This window comes from Mus caroli, chromosome 1 (assembly GCF_900094665.2).
Source record: "Mus caroli chromosome 1, CAROLI_EIJ_v1.1, whole genome shotgun sequence".
Lineage (NCBI taxonomy): Eukaryota > Metazoa > Chordata > Mammalia > Rodentia > Muridae > Mus > Mus caroli.
Genome location: NC_034570.1, coordinates 151822142 through 151845670, shown reverse-complemented (window position 1 = coordinate 151845670; position 23529 = coordinate 151822142). Strand labels below are relative to the sequence as shown.

Below are 23529 nucleotides of genomic sequence, written 5' to 3'. Positions count from 1 at the left end.
TTGCATTTAAAAAAAAATAAATTGAGCCGGGTGGTGGTGGCACATGCCTTTAATCCCAGCACTTGGGAGGCAGAGGCAGGCGGATTTCTGAGTTGGAGGCCAGCCTGGTCTACAAAGTGTGTTCCAGGACAGCCAGGGCTATACAGAGAAACCCTGTCGGGGGGGATGGGGGGGATGGGGATAATTGAATTCTGGTACTTTTCACTAAACAGTTTTGGTATTTTGGTTTTTCAAAATGGAATTATGCCTGTATGAAACAAGGAATTTGCTTTTTAAAATTTGATTTGAAACAGGAGCTCACTATATAGCCCAATCTAGCCTCAAATTCTCAGAGGCTCACTTGCCCCTGCCTTCCAACAGCTGGGATTAAAGGTGTGTGTGCCACTGACCCTAGCCCTAGAAAGGAAGAATTGGAATTAGTTCATATGGCTCTTACAGCATTAAATGCTTTAGGTTCGAGCATAGTATAGCCTTCTAAGAAGATCACAGTGACAAGCTGAACTCTGGTTTTGTCAAAGCTGGTTTCATCTCCATTCTCAGAAAGAGGTCAGCAGGAGAGATGACTGTCTAAATGATCGAGTTGAGCTGTCAGGTCCTACAAGCAGCACCCAGGTATGGCCTCCCTCATTGTCCCTTCTTGTTTAAAACCATGCAAGTTGTGAAGTGCTTGCCATACAGTCTCCAGTGCCTACATAAAACGCCACGTATGGTGCTGGCATGCTTGTAATCCCGCCGCTGAGGAGTCAAGAGACAGCTGTATCTCTGGGTCTCCCTGTCCAACCAACCCAAGCTCTACTCTGCAAGTCCCAGGTCCCACTGAGAGATCCTGTTTGAAGATACAGTGGTCAGCTCCTGAAGGACACCTAAGGCTGTCCTCTACCTCCACCTGGATGCATACACATAAATTAATTTTTTTTTAAGTCATTACCATCCTCTTCTGACTGACAGGTTTAGAAACCCCTGTGTGTAATCACTTCTTGCCTATGAGACACAAATAGAAGATTCCTAGCAGTATAGGCTGGCCTTGAACTTTTGATCTAATTTTACTTCCCAAGTGCTAGGATTCTAGGTGTGAGCCTCCATGCTGGGCTTCTAAAGTAATTCTTTAGCTAGTTAGCAGGATTCGGGGGAACGGGGTTCCTGGCAGGGTTTTGGGTTTTTTTTGTTTTTTGGTTTTTTTTAAGATTTTTTTTTTCATGTATGTGAGTACACTGTAGCTGTCTTCATACACACCAGAAGAGGGCATCGGATCTCATTATAGATGGTTGTGAGCCACCATGTGGTTGCTGGGAATTGAACTCAGGACCTCTGGGAGAGCAGTCATTGCTCTTAAGCGCTGAGCCATCTCTCCAGCCCCAAAGCTGAGGCGGGTTTTTTTTTTAATTGTTGTTTTTTTGGTGGTGGGAGGGATTGGTTTTTTTTCTGTTACTGGATGTGATTTAAAACACACACCACCACAGTATGAGACTGAACAAGTGAGTAACGGAGCAGAGAGAGAAAACCTAGTCTTTGATCATTTCTACTCTCAGGAAACTGTCCTATTTGTTTTCTAGTCATCTGAAGCACAACACGTTCTGTATACACCGAGGCAAGTACTGTCTTCTAATCATTTCAGCTACGTGCTAATATGCCTCCTAAGCAAGACCATAAACCTTATGCCTTTTTCTAGTCCATCTATCCCACCTATACTTGAGTGCAAGGTTATGTATGCACTAAATATACTGAGCGGTCCATTAAAATGAAGAGCCCAGAGACTGGGACCACAGAACCATACATACATAGAGTCCAGGTACTAGTGGCAGGCCGAGCAAACTGGTGTCGCTCACCAGTGTCTGTTCCGCTCTCAAAGGCAAAGGTACCTGGTTTTGTTTCTCTACAGTAGTGATAAAACACCCTGACCAGAAATAACAGGTGGAGAAGGGCTTATCTCATTTACGGTTCTAGGCCGTCATTTTGGGCAAGAGCTGGTCATACCACATCCACAAGAGCAAAGAAGAGTAAATGTGTCTGTGCTTGATGCTTCTATTTTTTTCACCCTTAAACGGTTCAGGGCCCCACCCTTGAAGTGGTACCACCCCCAAGAGACAGGATCCTCCTACATCAGTTAACAGTCAAGACAACCCCCACCACAAAATTCACCGCAGGCCCACTCCATCTAGGTAAATTCCTCAACTGAGGCTCTCTCCTCAAGTCTCTGTTGTGGCAAACTGACATCAAAACTAAGCAGCCCTCCACCTTGTTTGAAAGCTCTTTACACCATTCCTGAAAAGCAAGTGGGGCACCCGGCGATACAGGTGTTTCATGGACTCGAGAGGCCAAGGCCAAGGATGAGTGTGGGTGAGGCACAAGAAAGCGACAGCACTGGACATACCAGATCAGAAGAAATGAAGCTCTCAAGTACAGTCAGGTTTCAGCAGTGTGCAGCCACACCTCATATTTCCTGACACACCGAAGGCCACGCAGGACCCGCCCTGAGAAGGGTTACAAGCTTCTGCTTTCTCTCCCATATTATTTTATTTATTTATTTATTTATTTATTTATTTACATCTATCCTTGTTTCCTTGAAACTATCATATATTCTCCATCTGGTCGAAGTGAGAAGGAATAACGGATTCTGAACAGTTATTCATTAACCATAGCATTTACCTTTATTTGACTTTGAAAAATAAAGCAGGAAGTTCCATCAGACAGGACTGCGCAGTGTGAGAATGCAGACTCCTCCCAAACTCTGTTCCCAGTAACCAAGACTGGAGCGTTTCCCCAGCCTCCGCACCGTAAGCTAGAGAGGGAAGATACAGAGTGTCAGAGAGTCACAAAGTATGACAACTTCACGGGTAAAATCTGCAGGTATGGTGGTTTAGACCACCGCATTAACTGTACCTACGTTTCATTTGCCAGCTTACTGTTTACGGCTTGTGCTCAGCCAGAGGAAGAGTCCCATCACTAAGTTTTAAAGGATTTTATACTATCCTGGAGAATTATGAGTATCTCAAGTGTAATGCAGTTACTGAAGATCTGAGGTGTTCACGGCAGTCTATGAATAGCTTATGAAATAAATGCAGCAGTGAACAGTTGGAGCAGTTGGAGCTTGCCATCCTACTCAATAATGTTGACTATGAAACTGTTAGTTTAAGGAAGCTAGCAGTTTCTAAGTTGGTGTCATTTGTGCTACGCCATCAGATCTGCCTTTACCTGACTCCACACACCAGAGCTGTCTCATTAAAATGCCTTTCTAAAGAGGTGTCCACTTTCAAACTGCAAAAGAAAGTCAAAGATATTAGACTATGAGCACTTCACAAAAGGCTTCTTACCAGTTAAATGGAATCAAAAGTTAAGGAAAGGTTTCTATTTCATTATCTGGCACATTTACCCTTAAAAGAGCTTACATACTAAGGGCTCTGAGTTACACTATGATTAACATGTATATTTCTAATTTTTATTTAATAATTTATTTTTATTTTATGTGCCTGGGTGTTTCCCTGCATGTATGTATGTATGTCTGCAGTACCTGGATCCCCTGAATTGAAGAGATGGTTGTGAGCTACCAATGGGGGTGCTGAGAACCCTTCTCTTTCTATAGAATGAGGTTGGTTCTGTTTTGTTTGCTTTTCTTTGCCCAAATAGAGTTTTATATTTATTCACACACACACACACGAGTGTAACAACAATAATTTAAAAAATAAGACGCCATAAATTTGAGGGGGAACATGAGAGGAGTTAGAGAACAAAGAGGGAGGGAGAAATGATGCAATAATATTTTAATTAAATAAACTAATACTTTTTAAAGGTTCCGTCTTTATCTTTAAAAATCCAAATAAGCTTGCCATCCTACTCAATAATGTTGACTATGAAACTGTTAGTTTAAGGAAGCTAGCAGTTCATTTGGATGATACTCTAGGAAGACGTCCACAATCTGTCTGTGACTTTAGAGGCCTGGCTGTCCGGCCTCCCCAGTAGCACACCCTAAAAGGGAGAAGCATGAATGCTTGGACAGCCCCCTGCTTGGGTCTGAGCTTGCTGGGTGTCCCTCCTCTCCTCACAGATCCTTACTTTCTGAAGTAAGGATCAAGAAAGAATGAGGAGAGAAAAACTGGGTGTGTCCATGTTGTATATGCGTATGTGAGCATGCCGCCATGCCTGTGCCCAGAAGGCGAGCAGAGGATGGCATACTCAGATAGCTCCCCTATCGTGCCTCCATTTTTTTTTCTTTATTTTATTTTTGAGGCAAGGTCTTTTATTGAGCCTGGGACAGTTTTTAGACTGGCTGGCTAGGGGACCCCACAATCCACCTCTCCTCCCTAGTCACAAGCCACAGCAGTGTGCTTGCTGCCATGCCCAGCTTTTCCATGAAGATGGGGTATCCAAACTTAGGGTCCTCAAAGCTTGTAGAGGAAACACACTAGCCACCGAGCCATTTCCCCAGCCCTCAAAGTTACACGATTCGAAACAATGTTCCCTAATTTTAGTTTTTAAGCAATACAGATTAGCTTTGCCTCAGTTAGGCCAATCCAGTGAGTTGTAACAAGTCGTCTTTCCTCACTGCATTTTGCTCCCTCATCTCACTATTTATTTGTATATTTATTTAGAAACAGGGTCTCACACAGCTTGGGCTGCCCTCAGACTTGCTAGGTAGCTAAGAATGACCTGAAGCTCCAGGTCCTCCAGCAGGTCCTCTCAAGTGCTGGGATTATAGGCGTGTGCCCCCGCACCTGACTTACGCAATCTATTTGTAGCTATGTATGTTAATAGTCACAAGAAGGAAAACCTATCCCAATTGCCCAGTTTATTACCTCATCTTTTCTCTTCCAGTTATAGTCTTTCTTGGTCGTTCGAAGACCAGTGCTGACTGAGGCGAAGAGGGAAAAAAAAAAAAGGAATATTTGAGAAAGGCAGCAGGAGGTTTGGAATATCAGTCTGCTCTCTCCACCCAAGTCTTCTCTTCTCCTTCCCCTTTCCAAACACACTCTTTACTTTCTTCCCTTGGAGTTCTGTAAATTAGCTCCTAAAGGTCTACCATACGGGCAAGCAGGTCCCACAAACAAAGCAGACTGTGTCCAGGCAAGAGGGTACAGTGTGGACTACAGTGTGCTCCCACTACACAAGTCAGTTGATATCTTACTCATTGTTGCCACGTATGGGAATGAGGGCTGCATACTGCCAAACCAGCTCACTTTTCTATTATTTTTTTCCCATGACAACCTATTGAAATTTTTCAAAGAAAAATATGTGTCAGGGTCCAAACTCAAGGGACTAGTCTTAACATTTTTGAGTTTTATCTCACGCCTCCCATAGAACTAATGCTTCCTTTGACCTAGTATCTTGCCAAAGGGCCCGATGAAAGAGAGGTTTCCTCTCAAACTAGCAGCTCATTAAGAATTGCATGGCTCAGTGGTCAAGAGCACTGGTTGTTCTTCCAGAGGTCCTGAGTTCAATTCCCAGCAACTGTATGGTCACTCAGAACCATCTGTAGTGGGATCTGATGCCCTCGTCTATCATGCAGCCATACAGAAAGACTGAGCACTCGTATACATTAAAAAAAAAAAAAAAGATTTGCATGGTCTCATCTACCATAACACCCAAGCCGACTCTGTACTCAAGCTGGGACAGATGGGATGGTGTTGTGATTGAACCCAGCAAGGCAAGGACAATGAGTACAGAATGAAGCCCCTGAGTTTATTTTCTCTAGATCAAAGCCTTCCTACCTACTGTTTTCTCTATAATCAGTGCTCAGAAGCATGATTAAGGATTGAAAACTGCATCTACTGACTGCAATTACTTACTGACCTTCAAAGTGTTCCTATGCAAGCCATTGGACTTGTGCCTATGACTGTAGCTTGTAATGTTCAAGCAGGGTGGGTCAGGCTTCATATTCCCTTCAGTTACCAGGAACAGACCAGCTTCCCACCTCTGCCTGACCCCACTGTGGGAGTCTCCCCTCTCCCCACATCAACAGCACCCCAAAATCACTTTGTGGCTCAGTTTAACAGGTCTTGTTGTCAGCTATCAAAAGGGAGGAGGGACAGAGGAGAGGCAAGAGCCACATGGATTTTAGAGTCTGGATCTTAGTCTTTGATAGGTGACCTCCCAAAGGCAAAGTGACATCCAGTGTGGGCCCCAGAGTGGGGCCCTTCCAGAATTAAAAGAAATTTGCATTCATTGAAATGGTTCACAATAGTTGTCTTGCCACTAAAAAGCTGTCTATCATCCCTTACCCATGGCATGGGAGGTCGCATCGTTTTTGGCAGGCTCAGATGTCGGGATTATGAGGAGCTTGCTTACATCCGAAATCCCCTGGATCTACAGGCAAAAGAAATAAAAACCGGTCAAAAGAGCAGATATCTGATCCCTAAGTGGCTGCTCGCCAGTCTTTGTAAAGGCTGCAAGAAACAAGCTGAAACATCGCTAGATCTCCAACCTAAGCCATGTGCATGCATGTATGCATGTCTGTCTGTCTGTTTTCTTGTGTTCTGGGGCAGGAACTCATGACTTAGTCCTGGCTGGCCTCCAACTTGCTAGCATCTCTCCCTGACAAACTGCTGGGACTCCAGCATTTACCACCCTGGCCCTGTACCAGGCCAGAAAATTGTCTTTTGCGTGTTTGTGGAATCCAAAGGAAAAACGTCTACTCCTTACTCGTAACTGGACTAGAACACCCCCATCTGGAGAGACGGGCACAGCTAGCAAGCCTTGGATTACCTTTACACTATACTGAAGATCACTACTTAAGAGCAGCCTGCGCACCGGCCTCCCGGGATGCAAGGAGCAGAAGAACAGTGATTAAGCTAGGCTAGCATCTCTTCATTTGGTCCTCATATTAGCCTAGCAACAGGGCTGCTGCCAGCATCCTCCTTGCATTAAGTAGCAAACTAAAGGTCAGAACAGCTAAGTGGCTTGTTTGATTCCTGCATCCAGTAGGTGCCAGCCAGTTGTTACATCCGGACTCCAAATTTAAATTTCAATGAAATACACAGTTAGCTGTCATCAGCTGAGCTTTAAAACCGCTCGTGGAGCACCGTGCAAAGCACATGGGCTCTTTAGAAATTGTGCTTCTTACCTGCTCACAAGACTTAGGGATGATGCTGGGCGCCACAAATGTTTCTTCCGTCTTGCTATTGATCACAATGCCATACACCAGAATAATGAGTTTCATGATCACGTGATTAAGAGTCATCTCGTTATAGCTTGACAGAGTCTCCACATATGCGTGATTGTACAACACACACTTGTGAAACTTTAAATCCTACCAGGAAATTACACTGTATAAGTCTAACAAAAGGACACGTGATATCAAGAAGGAAACAGTTGCGCTGGTCTGGGTTACTTGAGGAGGTCAGATTGCACATAGATCCCGGAGTCAACAGAACTTAGTTTAGCCTGGCTTCTGCAAATGACTTTGAATTTGGTTGCCCTGCCTGATGAAGGAGCCTTCAGCTTCACCATGTGATCCATGTGATCAGCTATGTGGTATTGGATTTCTAGGCTTAACCAGGCTTCAGACTCATGGGTTTCTTCTGGCCATAAGCAAATGTCCCGTGTGACAACTGAATAAGCAATAATGACACAAAGCAGAAGCCAGAGCAGTCAGGGTACTTACTTCACCTGAGCCACATGTGATGATGGCTCTGAATCACAGACTTTGGAACTGAACAGAATCTGCTTTGTGGGTGGAATTGAGTGCCCTTTCCTAAAGGTCTTACTTGTCGTTCTGACCTTCAACATCTCAGAATATGACTTAGTTTGGAAGTAGGGCTACGGAGATGCAGTTGGTGATGAGACTGTGTGGGAGTGGGAGAAAGTTGCAGACAAACTTGGATACAGGCAGGACACCGTGTGAAGGTAAAAGCGTCCAGGTACAACCCAAGGAGAAAAGCCTAGAGTAGACATTCCCTTTTGGCAGGAGCCAGCATTGCTTTCAGGGCAGCCCTCAGTTGTCAGTCACTGGCAACTGTGGTTATTTTCGGGGCGGGGGGCACCAGCAAACATAAGAAAATTAGCAAACATTTTTATCTAAGATTTTGCAACAAGGGGGTGGACATTTAAAATGTGATATTTAAGTTTGAGAATACATGCATGTTGATCGACATAGAGGTGGATGGGTGGGAATATTATCTAATGCATGTCTGGGGTGCCAAAAATCATTGATTATCTCTTTCATGGGATTCTCAGAAGGAAATAGTTCCTAAAACCTTCTCACTATTGCTCTATACGTTGGTTGGTGGTTGTTGTTGTATTTTAAAACAAATCCTACTTTCTTCTCATTTCAGTTTTTCACACCTAAAAATATTTGTGTTTGTTTTATTTCTGGTTTTGTTTTCAGACAGAGTATCAGTCTGTAATCGGGGTTAGCCTGTTGTTGCTCTTGATCCTCTTGCCTCAATTTTCCTACCCTTAGTTGAAAATGAGGTTTTTAAAGCATTGCTTACTTAACCATGATGCCATTAAGTACCTAATAAATAATTTTGAACTCCTTGGTATCAGCTAATAGTCATACCACAATCAAGTTTCCCAAGTTGTATAAAATATGATTTAAGACCCAAAGTGCTAACTTTTTTCTGTATTTACATTCCTTGATCTGGAACAGTCTCTCCTCCCCTTCTTAAAGTCATTCGGTTATTGGGGAAAATTAGATTCTGAACTTATCCAGGCGGTTATGGAAGATCTAATAGCTATTCCTTGAGGAGAAAGACTAGGAAGGTAATGGTTAGTGCTATCAACTGGAAAGAATCTAGGGAGGTGGCTCTCTGGGCATGCCTGTGAGGGATTGCCTTGATTATGTTAATTAATATAATCTTTATTAATTAATTAATCTTCCTTGTGGGCAGGGATCCCAAACCAGCACTGAGTAGCGAAGGGAGCCTGAGCATCCATTCCTTTCTGAGCAGCCTGCGGGTGTCATGTGTCCGGCTGCTTCAAGTTCCTGCTGCCTTGACTCCTCTTCCATAATGGACTTTACTTTGAACCACGAACTAACCATTAGGTTGCAAATGTCAGAGTGTTTTATCTCAGCAACAGCAAAATTAAGTGGATTGTGCATAAACATTATTGCCCTTAACATTTTATTTCTGACCATTCTCATTTGCATCATGAATTTGCATGGCTGGTGAATCAAAGCATGATTATGAAGGACATTTGCCCTGCTGCCGAGAAAGTCCAACCCCCTGGCTTTAACTTTCCTCTCTGGAGGCTCATTTTACACTCGTAATTGTCTTACTCCTTGGAGAGACAATATAAAAGGCCATGAATCTTAGTCTCCTTACTCCAAAATTTTCCTGAGAGTTATTATTGTCGTATTGTAAATGAACCCTGGCTGGCTTGGAGGACATAGTCTTTTTAACCCAAGGTTTATAGTTAACCAGTGAAAATCACTGCACTTTGGGTCTGTCACATCCTCAGCTTCTGAGTCATGGGGTGAGTATAAATACCGAGTGACATACAAATCCAAGACTACAGATGCTGGTCTGGGGACAGACTTGAATCACTACTCTTTGAAAGAAAAATTCATAAACAGGACTTAGTCACCTCAGCAAGGTGTTCTAACTAATGACATGCTTTGCTTTGGAGGATCTTCCTGGCAAGACTGTTAGTGACACAGGGATTCAGGATGAGACAGTAGTTAAAATTCTAATAGTTAAAACTCATTTAATAGAGTCGACACCACCTGTGGGTTTGGATATGCTTGGCCCAGAAAGCGGTACTATTAGGAGGTGTGGGGAGGAAGGTGTCATACTGGGCGTGGCTTTAAGACCCTTATCCTAGCTGCCTGGAAATCAGTCTTCTGTTTGCCTTTGGAGTAAGATGGAAAATTTTCAACTCTTCCAGTGTCATGTCTGCCTAGATGCTGCCATGCTCTTGCATTGATGATAATGGACTGAACTTCTGAACTTGAAAGCCAGCCCCAATCAAATGTTGTCCTTAATAAGAGTTGCCTTGGTCATGGTGTCTATTCACAGAGGTAAAACCCAAACTAAGTCACCACCTTCCTTTCTATCTTTGTATGAAAAATATGAGATCTACTAAATCAAAACTTTGGTACATACCATTCATTTATATTCTCTTCATATAACTTACCTCACCAGCAATATTTGGTTCAAAATACTGATTTGCAATACTAAGAGCAAGCTTGAGCCACATTTTATATTCTAGAGATGGCCAGAAGACATCAAAACCTTCATATAAATCCTCCAAGGAGATGAAGAAGGCCTGAAATAGCAAGGTGCCAGGCTACAGACAGCTAAATTACAATCCATCATTAAGCAAGTGTTAGACCTAGTGGGGAAACCCCCACCCAATTCCCGATTCGGCGTGCACCCAAAAAATCACAAAGGACCATCTCTTGATGTAATTACATGAGGACGTTTAATAACGGAGCTCCGGACCGACATGCATCCCACACAGGAGATAACGGATGTCGGCCACGAGGCTCAAAAGCTAGGGATTTTTATGGGGTAAGGGGCTTAGGGGTGTGGAATTCAGCATAGCGACACACTATTGGCTTATTCAAACATCAGCAGAAAAATTACATGTATGTGCAGGGTGTCAGAGTTCTGTGAGTTGTTGACTCAGTTTAAATAGCCCTGTTATGTCTTCACATTCCCATTTATCTTATGGTCAAGCTGTTCCCAGGAATGTTTTAACTACGTACAGGGCATACCCAGGTTTGTTTTTCTCTTTTCTCAGCCCCAGGCAGCCTCTAGGCTCACAAACAACCAACAATTTCTGAGTACTTTATATGACTTACAGGTATTGAAATTTCATCTTTCTTTCACAAGATGGTCACCATCTCTCAGAAAACCAACTTCCAACTCTATGCTGCTCTAGTACTAATGTAATACTCTAATTGGCATTGTGGAAAGGTTATATAAGAAGATAAAAATCTGCAGTCTAGTGAAAGTTATAAACTTTAAAAAGTAGCCCCAGAGGGTCTATAGAGATGGATTAGCAGTTAAGAGCTGGCTTTTCTCCAGAGGACCCAGGTTTGGTTCCCAGTACCCATGTCAGGTGGCTCACAATCATCTGTAAGCCCAGTTCCTAGGGATCTACTGCCTCTGGCCTCTCCTGGCATAAATACCTACAGGCACACATGCACGCTTAGACATGCACACACACATGCACACACACACACACACACCTACATATAATTTAAAAATGTCTTAAAAGGCCTTTTAAAATACCCAGATAATTTATCACTCAACAGTCACGTTGAAGTTTTGGCTCCCAAGCCCGAGATTCGGAAACTGAGCTCTCACAGTCATGACTCCACATTGTCCCCTACTTACGGCGGCGCCCCTTTCCCGAGGCAAACTTCGCGTACTCTGTCAGAATTCAAGCTAAATGAATTGTTCATTCAAACATGTGACTAAATACACACTTTCTCTCCTCGTCCAGAAACAACGTAGTATCATTCAATGAAACACCATTCCTTTCTGTTGTTCCACAATGCCTCTAAGAGTCTGTGTTTTATTCCGTTCCTTCTATCGGCCTCAAAGACTGAGAACAATTCATAGTAGGAACTTTAGCTCCCTTTTGTTGCGATTGTCCACACCAAATGGGATTTCAGGTTACTTACATGTTGAACAAGTAACTTGTTACTCGGCAAGTGAAAAAAGAAAGAACGGGAGTTTTAAAAACAAGCGAGTATTTTGACAGAACACTTTGCTTTCAGAACAGTGACCATTTCAAATAGAAGAGCACCATAAACATTTTTCTAATCTGCATAACATCAAAGGACAGGCATCCTCTCTACTTAATAAGAAAAGCAACACTCACTGAGATTAAATAGCTCACCCACGCAGGATGCAGCAGAGCCTCATATGTGAGAGATTTAACTTCTCTACGCTCTTCTACACTGCTGGCACCAGGTGATCAAAAAAAAATATCAAAACCCAAACCCAAGGAAAGACACTGGCTTTTCTTAGCAAGGATTAACTGATAGCCTACAACAGAGCTATTCTGTACCTGCAACGTAGTTTCACAGATGGCCGTATATTCAATTTCACGCTTAAGCAAACAGCTTAGTTCACCAAGTACATCCCCACTGGTACAGTACTCTGTATACATAGTCTTGAACTGTCTGTCAGTCCTCTGGGTTGAGTCTATCCCAAAGGTGGGAGATGAGCTATGTAACTTTTGGGAGAGAAATTATGAAAAGGGAAATAAAAAAAAAAAAAGTTAAGTCCTTTGAATACACTATAGCTCCACCCTTTCTTATGACTGTTCCAGAGGAAGTCAAAGATTCTTTAATGAAACGTGTCTGGAAAGTGTTAACTTCCACGAAAGTCATGGTTTATTTTGTATTTCAACATCTCAAGGCAAAGGATTTACTTATATGAAAAGTACGACCCTTGGGCTGGGAGTGTAGCTCAATGATACTGCACTTGCCTAACATGCTTAAGGCTGTAAAGTTCAATCCTTAGCACCGAAAAACAAAACAATAACCCAGCAAAAGAAACAAAAGCCCCCAGACACTTATAAGGATTAAATAACAAAAACACACTGCCTTGCTTGACTACTTTTATAAAAATTAAAACTAAGTTCTTTACACCTGCAGTACTTTTTACATACCGCTGACTGGAGGGCCCTATGCTGAAATCTAAAATGTTCCAAAATCTGAAATTTTCTGAAGGCTGAAATAACACCACTGGTAGAAAATTCTACACTTGATCTTATGTGATGGGTCACAGTCAAAATATAGGTGCAAAAAAAAAATAATAATACTGTATAAAATTGTCTTTAAGGGTACACACAAGGCATACAAGAAACAAAATTTAATTTGGTGTTTAGAGTCGAACATTACAACAAAGAGATTTCATTCTAGACCAGATTCTGCTTGAGTTATCACTGATGAGTTCTGCTGCAACAGGGGGTTAGAAATTGGGATTTCCATGCTGAGTGCAAGGATGAGGCAGCCACTGGATCCCTGATATCAGAAGACTCACTTTGCAAGGTAAAAGCTACGACCATGTGCATATTTCCTGGCTTTTCTTTAAGCTCTGCTCATCTTTATGAGAAATGCCCAAACAGATTAAGAATTTTCCTCTACCCATTTATGGACAGAGCTGTAAATAAATTAATTTTCCCATTCTTTATGCTATGTTGTTTTCTTCATAGGCAGTGAGAGACACATCAATACTGTGAAAGGAGAAAGAAAGGGGGGAGGGGAGGAAGGAGGGGGAAGAGGGAGATGTGCATGCCTTTAATCTCAGCACTCAGAAGGCAGAGGCTCAAGGCCAGCCTGGTCTACAAAGCAAATTCCAGAACATCCAGGGCTACACACAGAAACACTGTCTCAAGAAACAAAACAAACAAACAAATTCCTCAGGACCATATAGCCTCAGGTGAAATCCTAGGAGTGCCATATCCAAAGGACTCAAAATATTATCCCTTCATGGCCACTAGTTTTGTTACCAGGGCTTCTACCCACAGAAAGCCTGACTGGATTGAAATGACAATTTCTCATCATAGAATCACGTGAGATGAGTCTCAACTGAGAAATTATCTAAATCAGGCTCATCTGTGGGCATGTGTGAAGGATTATCTTGTTTATTGACCAAGCCAGTATGGGTAGCACCATTCCCTAGGGCAAGAATGAAACCTGAACCATGCAAGAATGAAAAAAGGCTGGTGAACATAAGCAAGGAATGGTGTGTTTGTTCACTCCACATCAGAGGTACTATGGGTGGCACATCTTCATTCCAAGAATGAAGTTTTTCTAGAGAATCCTAATTCCTAGGACACCTCTTTTACTATACTAAATGTATATTGTAGAGGAATTTTAAATCCCACTACATGGCTGCTCTGAGAACAGACCACATCTAAATCCCTTCTAGGTCTATGTGATCCAACTGGAATATAGACACACTCTGGATTACAGTATGATCTGGCTGGAATATAGACACACCTTTAGTACACACCTTTAATCCTTAATAATAAAGGTAAATTTCATTTGTAGAAGAAAGAAGCCATGTTTGAAAGTGTAATTGATGGACAGACAAAGTGACAAATCAGAGAAAGAGTCAGAGATAGGACACACCCAACTCTCAAGAGAACAGCAGACGAAAAGAGGCTACTTAAGAGAATATCCCAGGAAAGAGAGGTGAGTTAAGAGAACAGCATGCACACACTCAGAGACACAGAGAGAGAGAGAGAGAGAGAGAGAGAGAGAGAGAGAGAGAGAGAGAGAGAGAGAGAGAGAGAGAGAGAGAGGCAGTTTTACAGAGACAGGACATGGGTGAAGACAGAATGAACCAGAGAATGTAAAGGAGCCAGGAGATTAGAACATATTGTCAAAGTTAGTACGAGGCCAAGTGGAACAATTCAGTGAGAAACTGAGAGAAGCCAGATTGAATTAGTCAGCTTGGAAAGGAGTTTGAACTGGAACAGCCGACTCGAACCAGCCAGCCAGAGCTCAGAAAGAAAAGAAAGGGTGAGCTTATTCAGCAGTAAGCCTCCAAGACAACAATTACATCCTGTGAATAAAGTTCATTTACAATGTATACATTTAACTTATTTTGTATATTATGCCCTCTCCTTTTATTCTTCCACTGGAGATTAAGTTCCAAATGAGCCAAGATTTTTTTTTTCAGTTTTGTCAGTCCTGTACCTAGAATGAGCAGTGCTTGCTCATGAGAGTAACAAAGTAACATAGCTGTTCAATCAATGAACAAAACTGTCTAGAATCAAATTCATTGTCTTTATATTATATTCATCACAGTACTTTATTTTCTCAATAGTAAAAGGTCTGAAATACTCATATTAAAATTTGGAAGTCAAATATATTTTTCCCCCTAGGATAAAGCTTTGTCACATAAGAGCATCAGCTTGGAATTAGGAATTGATCAGTAAATAGGCCAAGCTGACCGCTGTAGTAGCTGCTTGAGACAGAGGATTCTTGCCCCATCCCACTACTGAATTCATATTCCCTTTCTCACTCCTCCCTTCCCCCCCCCCGCCCCCACCATTTAAACAGAAGCCTCACATCGATCAACTGCCAAGTTGTATTTTGATCTTCATCCAACTTGACCTCTGTGAGGCTCTGAGTTGCAGCCAAGCCCTTTGCCTGAGTTCTCATTCAGCTAAATGAGTCCAAATGCATGCGTGTTCCAATGTCAGAACATCTTCAAACCATGAATTGCTCTACTTTGTTGTGAAGAGTAAGTAACTCTGAGAGTGCTTTGTAAAATGGGGAAACTCGGTCAAGTATGAAGTGTAACATTCTGTCTCAGCTGTCACACTTAACCCTTGCAGAAATGGCTTCATGGGGGAGAGACTCAAAATTCCAAACTTTACAGCTCCAAAACTTACCCCTACATTACAACTATAATATTCAAAATGCATTACAAAAATTTAAAAGCCCGTTCTTCTTACACTTGCCATTCCTGAAATAATTAAGAAGATTCCTTGAGACATTTCACCTTCTCTACAAATGATATCCCCATAGTCAAAGTAGGTGAGTTTCGTTCTTTCCTGAGCGGAAAAATAAAATAAAACGGGGACAGAGTTAAGCCCTAAAATGTCATAGACCCCTTGTCTAAACAGAATTAAAATGTTAAACTTAAAAATACTTTTCAAGTCACATAAACACAGAAAACGTATTCTCTGGTTGTTAGTTATCCTATAGAGACATAACACAACAACTTTGAGAAATAAAAGTAGAAGCACAAAGACTTTGTAATTTGTACTTATATAATAAATAATGCTAACACCTTGTAAATGTTTGGGGGATGACTGAGCAAATGAACAAATAAGAAAGTTTGTATCCCTCTCTGGAGCTTGGGCTGTAACAGCAACCCCGATTCTTCAGAACTCTTTCTCTTTTGTTTAAATTATGTTTCTGATGCCTTCAACCCCATAAAGAAAAGAGCTGAATTTAACTAAATTTCTGTTTTTGATATGCTTTTATTTAGTCATTGGTTGGGGCCAGGGAAAATGTTTACCACAAGACTGAGCCAGAACAGAAGATATTATCATTACCTTGAAGAACTCAATGAGAACATCCTTATTTTCCATCCAAACGATGTTGGGAAGGTATTTGTCAGGGGTAGGAGGTGGGATCGCCATTGGAAAGTTATTCAAGGCTTTTATTTTTGTAAGAAGAACCTAAAAATGAACATTCAAAATTACAGTGATTGCTGTTGTGATAGGGCATGGACTTGAAACCAAAACCAAGGAAATCTAAATAAATTTCTGTTGTGACTCAGTTTCTCCCCTCTTGTGTCCCTATTGTCTTCTTCCTGTTTTCACTTATTAAATCAGATCCAACTTACCATCTTTATAATTCAATCATGACATCCTACCCTGTCTTACACACACACACACACACACACAGGCACAGACACACACAGACACACACAGACACACACACACAGACATACATACACACAGACACTCGCACACACACACACACACACACAAACACTCCCTTTACTCTGTTACTGTCTCTGAGGAAAGCAAAGCCAGGAAACTAGGCAGTACAAACTCCACCAATAGATAAAGAGGCAGAAAAATAAATTAACACATCTACCAAGTCCAGAAAACAAGCCAGAGGAGGATTTCACAGATGCAATCCTGATAAGAACTAAGGAAATATGAAAAACTTTCTAGATCTTTCTTTAAGTCCCTTCTAGAGGCCTGACCACACACCCTGCCAGTCCTTCCTGTGTCTTTTTTTTTTTTTTAACTACCAGGCTGACTTCTTCACTGAACTTCACTGCAGCTGGTTTCTGTCCCTTGCAGTCAGGTTGTTCTAACTGCTGGAGCATGGTCAGGAAGCACTGGCTTTGATGGCCACAGGCATTAAAAATGCTGTGGGGGCGGGGGTGGGTGGGTGGCATTACACACGCAGCACCTGTGGCTCCACAGGTTCCTCAGCTTTTCTCGTTGTATCCTGGGGCATCTGAGCTGACCGAACCAAACAAGATGGGTACTGCATCCTTACCTTGTTCATCTCAATACCCTCGTGCTTGTCAATAATGCCTCTTGACCAAAGAAAGGTGAGGTTTTTCAGGGCTTTGGCAATCACGTTGCGGATTGTCTGCTTCGTCTTCAGAGCTATGACAACATCACGGCCTTCATGCTCTATAAGTCCTGAGAAGAATCAAACTTGATGAGCAACCTATGCAATAACCACGATTATAATAACTAATAGTGCATTAGAATATCCAAAGTATTTGTAGAATAGCCATTTGTTCTAGCTTGACCCATGAAGCTGGTAGGACGAATTTGCATCCCCACTGGATGGATAAAAAAGCTAAAAGCTAGCTTCCCCCACAGCTAACCCACTCTGCCTTTTTCCCATGGCATCTCTGACGATGTCTACACCAAAACTCATTTCTCTAAAGTTTGGGTTTGATGTCTCTGCCTCATCGTCCTCCATATATCTTTTGTTGGTTGGATGACAGAAAGACTTTCATTCGAAAGACTTAAATGGATGAGATCAAGTAGAATACTTTCCCTTTTAATAAACACAGGGAGTCAGGAATTAGACTCACGCTGTCATCTTTACACTGAGCACAATGTCTGATGGATGGATGGAAAGTACTTACACTTTTTTTTTCCACTAAAATGAATTGATCAGTAAAATAAAGGGTAGCCATGGTCTAGAGCATAGGTTTTAGTACCAGATCTATCCGTGCTAGAGATCTGATTGCCACTTCTTAAATCTTGTGGCCTTAGGCAAGATAACCACACTAAGCACCAGATCCAAACACCGATAATAAAGACCATAGCCATAGAAGTAGTGATTATAAGAATTAAATGAGGAAATTAATATATGTATATATATACATACACATATATATATATTTATCACTCTCTAGCTCCTGCTGACATTCCCATTCCATAACCACTCACAGGAACCATGTGGAAACAGACACTCCATCAATCAGGACAAAGCTGAGGAAACTTCATAATATTCCATATCATCTAAGATGCAGCATCATGCTACATAGGTCCTAGGGCCCTGCACTGTAAGAGCAAAAAAAATAAAAACCTTCCGCTAAGCAGATGGCAACAATGGGTTTTCAGTTTACTGAAACAGCGTCAGAATCTTTTGGTTTATCCTATCAGACAGCCCTTAGACTGTTCTTTCCACCGGGATCGGGAAAGTGTGTCACCGTTAAGTCCATATGGCATCTTACAGTGTGACTATGAGTTGAAAGTGGCCTTTATCCCTTTTCTAGTGACTTCCATTTATTAATGGTCTACCTTAGGCCAGAGCCATGGCCCGATGCCCACTGAAACAATCACATGAGGAAAGAACACCCAAGATGCTCAGCATAACATCCTTCAAGTAAAGTGAACTGAACGTAGATGCTCAAACAAAAGTAGCCTTTCCTGTAGTCCTACAGTCGGGGACAGTCCTACTAAAGAGGGAGGGATAGAGTGGGGTGGGAGGGGATAGAGTGGGGTGGGAGTCCCTACTTTCTGGAGTCTACTGGATAAAAAACGAGGCAGAACAACTTCTTGTCATGTGCCCTTTCCTAAAAACTATAAGGACTCCTTCCTGGCCATCTAAACACACACCCCTGCTTCCAGTCTGACCTTGCTATCTTAGCAGGCACCCCTGCTTTGAGCCTTCCCTACACTACCATAGCCCTCCCCCCTCCCCCATGTTCTGCAGTGATGACCCCAGAGCAACAGAGCCCTAAGGAATATCTGTCAGGAAAAGGCTCATGGCAGGGGGACAGGTGTTGCCTCTCAGCGCAAACGTCCCAATTACAAAAGAACAAATGCTCACTGCAGAGAGCTGGAGAACTGACATCATAGACTATATACACACATATGAAGGAGAGAATACCCATGTGTGGTTAGGTTCTATGGATATTTCTACGGATTTGGGGGACTTTTTCTTGCCAGATCTTTTCCCTCTGCCATGGACCTGTCACTGTCACACGCTGAGGTTCGAATCCACAGTGACCATATTTAGAAAAAGGGCCTTTACAGAGATGATGGGCTTAAATGATGTCATAAGGGTGGGTCTCCAGCTTGTGAGGATGGCCCTCACTAGAGAAATTGGCACTGCAGTCCCTCTGTGTGTTCAGGAAAGGTCAGACCGGGGTCACAGTAATCAAGCAGCCATGTTTGCCCGGCAAGAAGCCAGTCTTTAGCAGAAGTCAACCTTGACAGCACTATCATCTAGGATTCTGGCTGTCAGAACCACAAGAAAACAAAACCAAAGAATTATGCAAAAACAAAGCAGAAAACCAAATGCTCTAACCACTTACCTAGTTCTCTAATAGCCTCTCGCTTGTTTTTTTCTAAAATGTCATATAATTTCTGTAAGAAATTAAGAAATGGTTCTCGTTACACCAAGTACAATCTTGACTTTATCGCCTGAGTAAAAGTTAGAGAAGCAGGAATACAGAGAAATTCTCAGCGTGATTTGGGGAGCGTTTGTCATTTGGGGAGTTCCAGTGCAATTCTCCCGGGACTCAAATTGCACAGTGTTGCATGGGTGATATTTTGCATAAGTGTCACGCTTCACTGTGACTATTATTGGCTAGGAAGGAAGGAAGGAAGGAAGGAAGGAAGGAAGGAAGGAAGGAAGGAAGGAAGGAAGAGTACTTGGCACCCTACTGTGCACCACTGAGATACCAACTTGGGGCTGTGTGGAGGGAAGAGCTATTTGGGAATCTGTTCTGCTGAGAGCTCAGAAACAAGTGCAATGATGTGAGCACGTCCTGTAATGAGTTCATGCTCCCCAAAGGCCACTCCTTATATAGCTGAAGAAGTAACTTCCCATGGAGACCAACAGATGGCGTGGTTGCTTTTTTCCAGTCACACAACAGATACTGTGGGATGCTCAGTAGGTCCCAGGCCCTTCCTCATAAAGCTTAACCTGGCTTCGAGCCTTTCTGGAGCATATTCTAAGCCATGCCAACAGCTCTGAGGCAGGCACTGAACATTTCCCTGGGTTGTCACATACGAGTACCTGCAAGATAGTCAGATACTGCAAGCCACGGGACGACTGACTCGTCTGCTGTCCAAAGCTTAAGCAAAACAATTTTTTTGGAGTTTTCTTCTTCTTCTTTGTTTGTTTGTTTGGGCTTTTTAACTTATATGTAGTAGGGCCCTAATTTTGAATATGCAAACGAGATATGCGTTTTTATGAAACAGTTTAGTATTATAATTGTCATTGGCCCTTTTTGCATTGTGCCATTTTCATGCAGAACTGGATTATATTCACATGGAGACTCAGGACAATAGTCACTCCCACCTGCTGCTAGGAAGGCAATGTCTGTTACTTCTCTGCAGGTAAACAGCCATGGGCCAGGTTCCAGAAGCACCAGGTCGCTTCTGAAGATGCCCCTATCTAATGCACATCTCACAAAGCCATTAGTCCTTACTGAAGTCTTCTGTTTCTTGATTTTTATTTCCTCTAATGTGTAGGGGTGTTTTGTCTGAATGTATGTCTGTACCATATGCACGCCTGGTACCTGTGAGGACTAGATGGGGAGGGCACCCAATCCCCTGAAGTTGGAGATACAGACAGTTGCTAGCCGCCACGTGGGTGCTGAGACCTGAACCTAGATCCTCTGAAAGAACAGCCAGTCCCCTTAACCGCTGGGTTATCTCTCAAGCTCCCTAGAGTCCTCCCCCTTCCCACCCCATTTAAAGGGCCCATTGAAGGTTTGTTTTGTACCTGTTACCAAGGTGACTGCTTCCAGATCACTCTGTCCTCTCCTAAATGTTTCTAACTGCTCTTAGCTCCCTCCCCGGGTCCTGTTTGTCTTCTTCTAAAGCCTTCTCTCCTAGGAACTTCTCCATGTTCTCTGTTTATTTGCTTTGGTTTTGGGAGGACTGTGGTGGAGGAGGGACAGGGTCTTATTGTGTAGCCTTGACTGGCCTGAAGCTCACTATGTAGTCCAGCATGGCCTACAATGACTTTGGCCTCCCATCTGTTGAAATGACAGTCATGAACCACAACGCTAGCTTCTCTCTTGTCTTTCTAAACTACGGTGTAATAGCCCAGCCTTTCAGTATCTGCCTTAATTTCATTCTCCGTTTGTGATGATAAATCATCAGAATACAATTCTGTTGCATATCGATGTTGATCCCATAAAGAAGATAGGTAAGTTTGTAATCTCTTTCCTGGTCACAGGCCTGAGGCCACTAACAGTCACTGCTCAAGGCATGCACTGCAAGCAGAAGACATAACCTCCAACCCTCTGGCTACTTACAAAGCCCACTGAAATTGCTGTATTAGGGATTTAACGCTTAGGATTTAAACTCACTGTTGTATCTAAATCGGAAGTTTTATTTGAGCTGAGAAAGTGCCTCTCAACTATTACACCACTTAGTTTAGACCTTGATTTACACTGAAATCAAGAAGCATTGGGGTGAGAGAGAGAAAGAATGAAAGATAAGAAACAAATACAACATATATGAAATGGGACTTCAAGAAAGCAGAATTCATCCAGGAAGCAGAGAAACTTTTAAAATAAGAGATTCAAGAGACTATTCATTTTAGAAGACAGAAATTATTGCTTGGAGAAGGAAGGAATCTTGGTTTTTAAAGATAAGAATGTGATTGTCAAAATTATATATATATGTGTGTGTGTGTGTATATACATACATACATATGTATGTATATATCTGTACATATACATACATACATATATATGTATGTGTGTATATATGTGTATGTGTATATATATGTGTGTATATATGTGTGTATATCTGTGTGTGTACATATATATGTGTGTGTGTATATTGTGTGTATGTGTGTGTGTGTGTGTGGTTTAATGGGTCCACAAAAGAGCAGAAGGCACACAACAGAGGGCTGGACTGAAAATCACACCAAAGAGTCCTCATGGCAAAGGGAGAGAAAGTTGGAAGTTGTGAGAAAAACTGAAGCAAGGACTGTGGTTGTTTAAATATGCTTGGCCCATGGGAAGTGGCACTTAATTAAGAGGTGCAGTCTTATTAAGGAATTGTGTCACTCTGGGAGTGGGGTTTTGAGGCTCCTCTGCTCAAGCTGTGCTCTGTGTGGAACAGACACTCCTCCTGACTGCCTGAGGAAGACAATCCTCTCTTGGGTCCCTGCAAATCAAGATGTAGAACTCTTGACTCCTCCAGTACCATGTCTGCCTGCACTGTGCCTTGCTTCCCACCATGATGATTATGGACTGAACCTCCGAAACTGTAGGCCAGTCCCAATTAGATGTTTTCCTTTGTAAGAGTTGCCTTGGTCATGGTGTCTCTTCACAGCAGTAAAACTCTAAGACAAGGACTAAGCCATATGGATGATAAACAAATCATTCATACATATGTGATTTAAATGACTATGGAAAACAGGTCTCAGACAAGGCCTGGAGGAGCAAGCTGAGTCACATAGGGGACAGTTTACTTGTCAACTCTTCTTGGACCAGTGGCTCCTCTTCAACTCATTGACCTTTTTGTGCTTACCTCATCACTCGCAGTGACTCTACAACCATAAACCTCACCTGAGGCTCCACCACTATCCAGTTCAAATTTGGCTTTCTTTGGGATTTTCAATTCTCTTTCTGGTGGTTTGGTTTGGTTTGGTTTGGTTTGGTTTGGTTTGGTTTGGTTTGGTTTGGTTTGGTTTGAATTTTATGGGGGTGGGTGGTTTTGTTTTGTTGTGTTGTGTCTAGCCCTGTTTTGTTTGAAATAGAGTCTCATATGCACACCCAAATGTATCCACACACATGCAACCCCACACACACACACACACACACACACACACACACACACACACACACACAGAGAGAGAGAGAGAGAGAGAGAGAGAGAGAGAGAGTTCAGGCTGTTTTCTGAAGCACCTCATATAACAAATATTAGAACCCATTTGACTACTGAACTCTGTCTGTTGGTCAAATACATGACAAGCTGATCTTACAAGCATGGACTCTCTTACGAAAGGTCATCCCCACCCACATCACCACCTCCAAAAAAAACCGACCAATGCCTGATTCTTACCCGATAGATTGATTCACGTCCAGAAATTTGCCTTATCAAAAGCTTGGCATCTTCCTGGCTTTTGACATAGCCTTTTGTAATACTGTACATCAAGCTGAGGCTCTTTTTGATCTGAACGTCTGCCATATTTATTAGTATTGGTATTATAATCTGGAATGACAGGGGAGGGCAGGGAAATCATACATCTCATTAAGTGCTTTCTCTCGCTCGAGGATCTAGTTTACAATGGTATGTGTTTGTACATAGATGGGGGAAGTGTGGGTACAGGCTACAAAACAAGGATGGAGATCAAAGGAGGGAATAAAAGGAGCTGACCAAGGCAGGGAGGGCAGCAGCACACGGGACATCAAAAAAGAAAGGAGGCGGGTGCAGGGGGTGGGGTATGCTACAAGAAGAGGCAGCAGGACAGGAGAGAAGAGGGGGAGATAGAAAACTAATTTAAAAAAATCTAACTTCATTTGAAAATCCCATAATGAAACCTAATTAGTGTATGTTAATTTATTTTTTAACTAGAGAAAGAAAGAAGGGAGGGAGAGAAAGAGAGAGAGAGAGAGAGAGAGAGAGAGAGAGGGAGGGAGGGAGGGAGGGAGG

At 42.5% G+C, this 23529-nt stretch overlaps 1 protein-coding gene across 1 annotated transcript in view; it reads right to left on the bottom strand.

The window, feature by feature from the left end:
* Nucleotides 1-2648: 2648 nt before the first annotated feature.
* Slc9c2 (solute carrier family 9 member C2 (putative)) overlaps nucleotides 2649-23529 on the bottom strand; it is a 59217-nt gene continuing 38336 nt past the window's right edge. Inside the window, exons 18-29 of the mRNA XM_021177277.2 lie at nucleotides 22939-23088; nucleotides 19221-19272; nucleotides 16934-17082; nucleotides 15970-16095; nucleotides 15364-15462; nucleotides 11956-12123; nucleotides 10069-10200; nucleotides 7055-7240; nucleotides 6213-6297; nucleotides 4791-4846; nucleotides 3193-3255; nucleotides 2649-2779 (exon numbers count right to left, since the gene is read on the bottom strand). Coding sequence (XP_021032936.1) covers nucleotides 3220-3255; nucleotides 4791-4846; nucleotides 6213-6297; nucleotides 7055-7240; nucleotides 10069-10200; nucleotides 11956-12123; nucleotides 15364-15462; nucleotides 15970-16095; nucleotides 16934-17082; nucleotides 19221-19272; nucleotides 22939-23088 — 1239 coding nt within the window. The 3' untranslated portion in view covers nucleotides 2649-2779; nucleotides 3193-3219. The remainder of the gene's footprint in view (nucleotides 2780-3192; nucleotides 3256-4790; nucleotides 4847-6212; nucleotides 6298-7054; nucleotides 7241-10068; nucleotides 10201-11955; nucleotides 12124-15363; nucleotides 15463-15969; nucleotides 16096-16933; nucleotides 17083-19220; nucleotides 19273-22938; nucleotides 23089-23529) is intronic.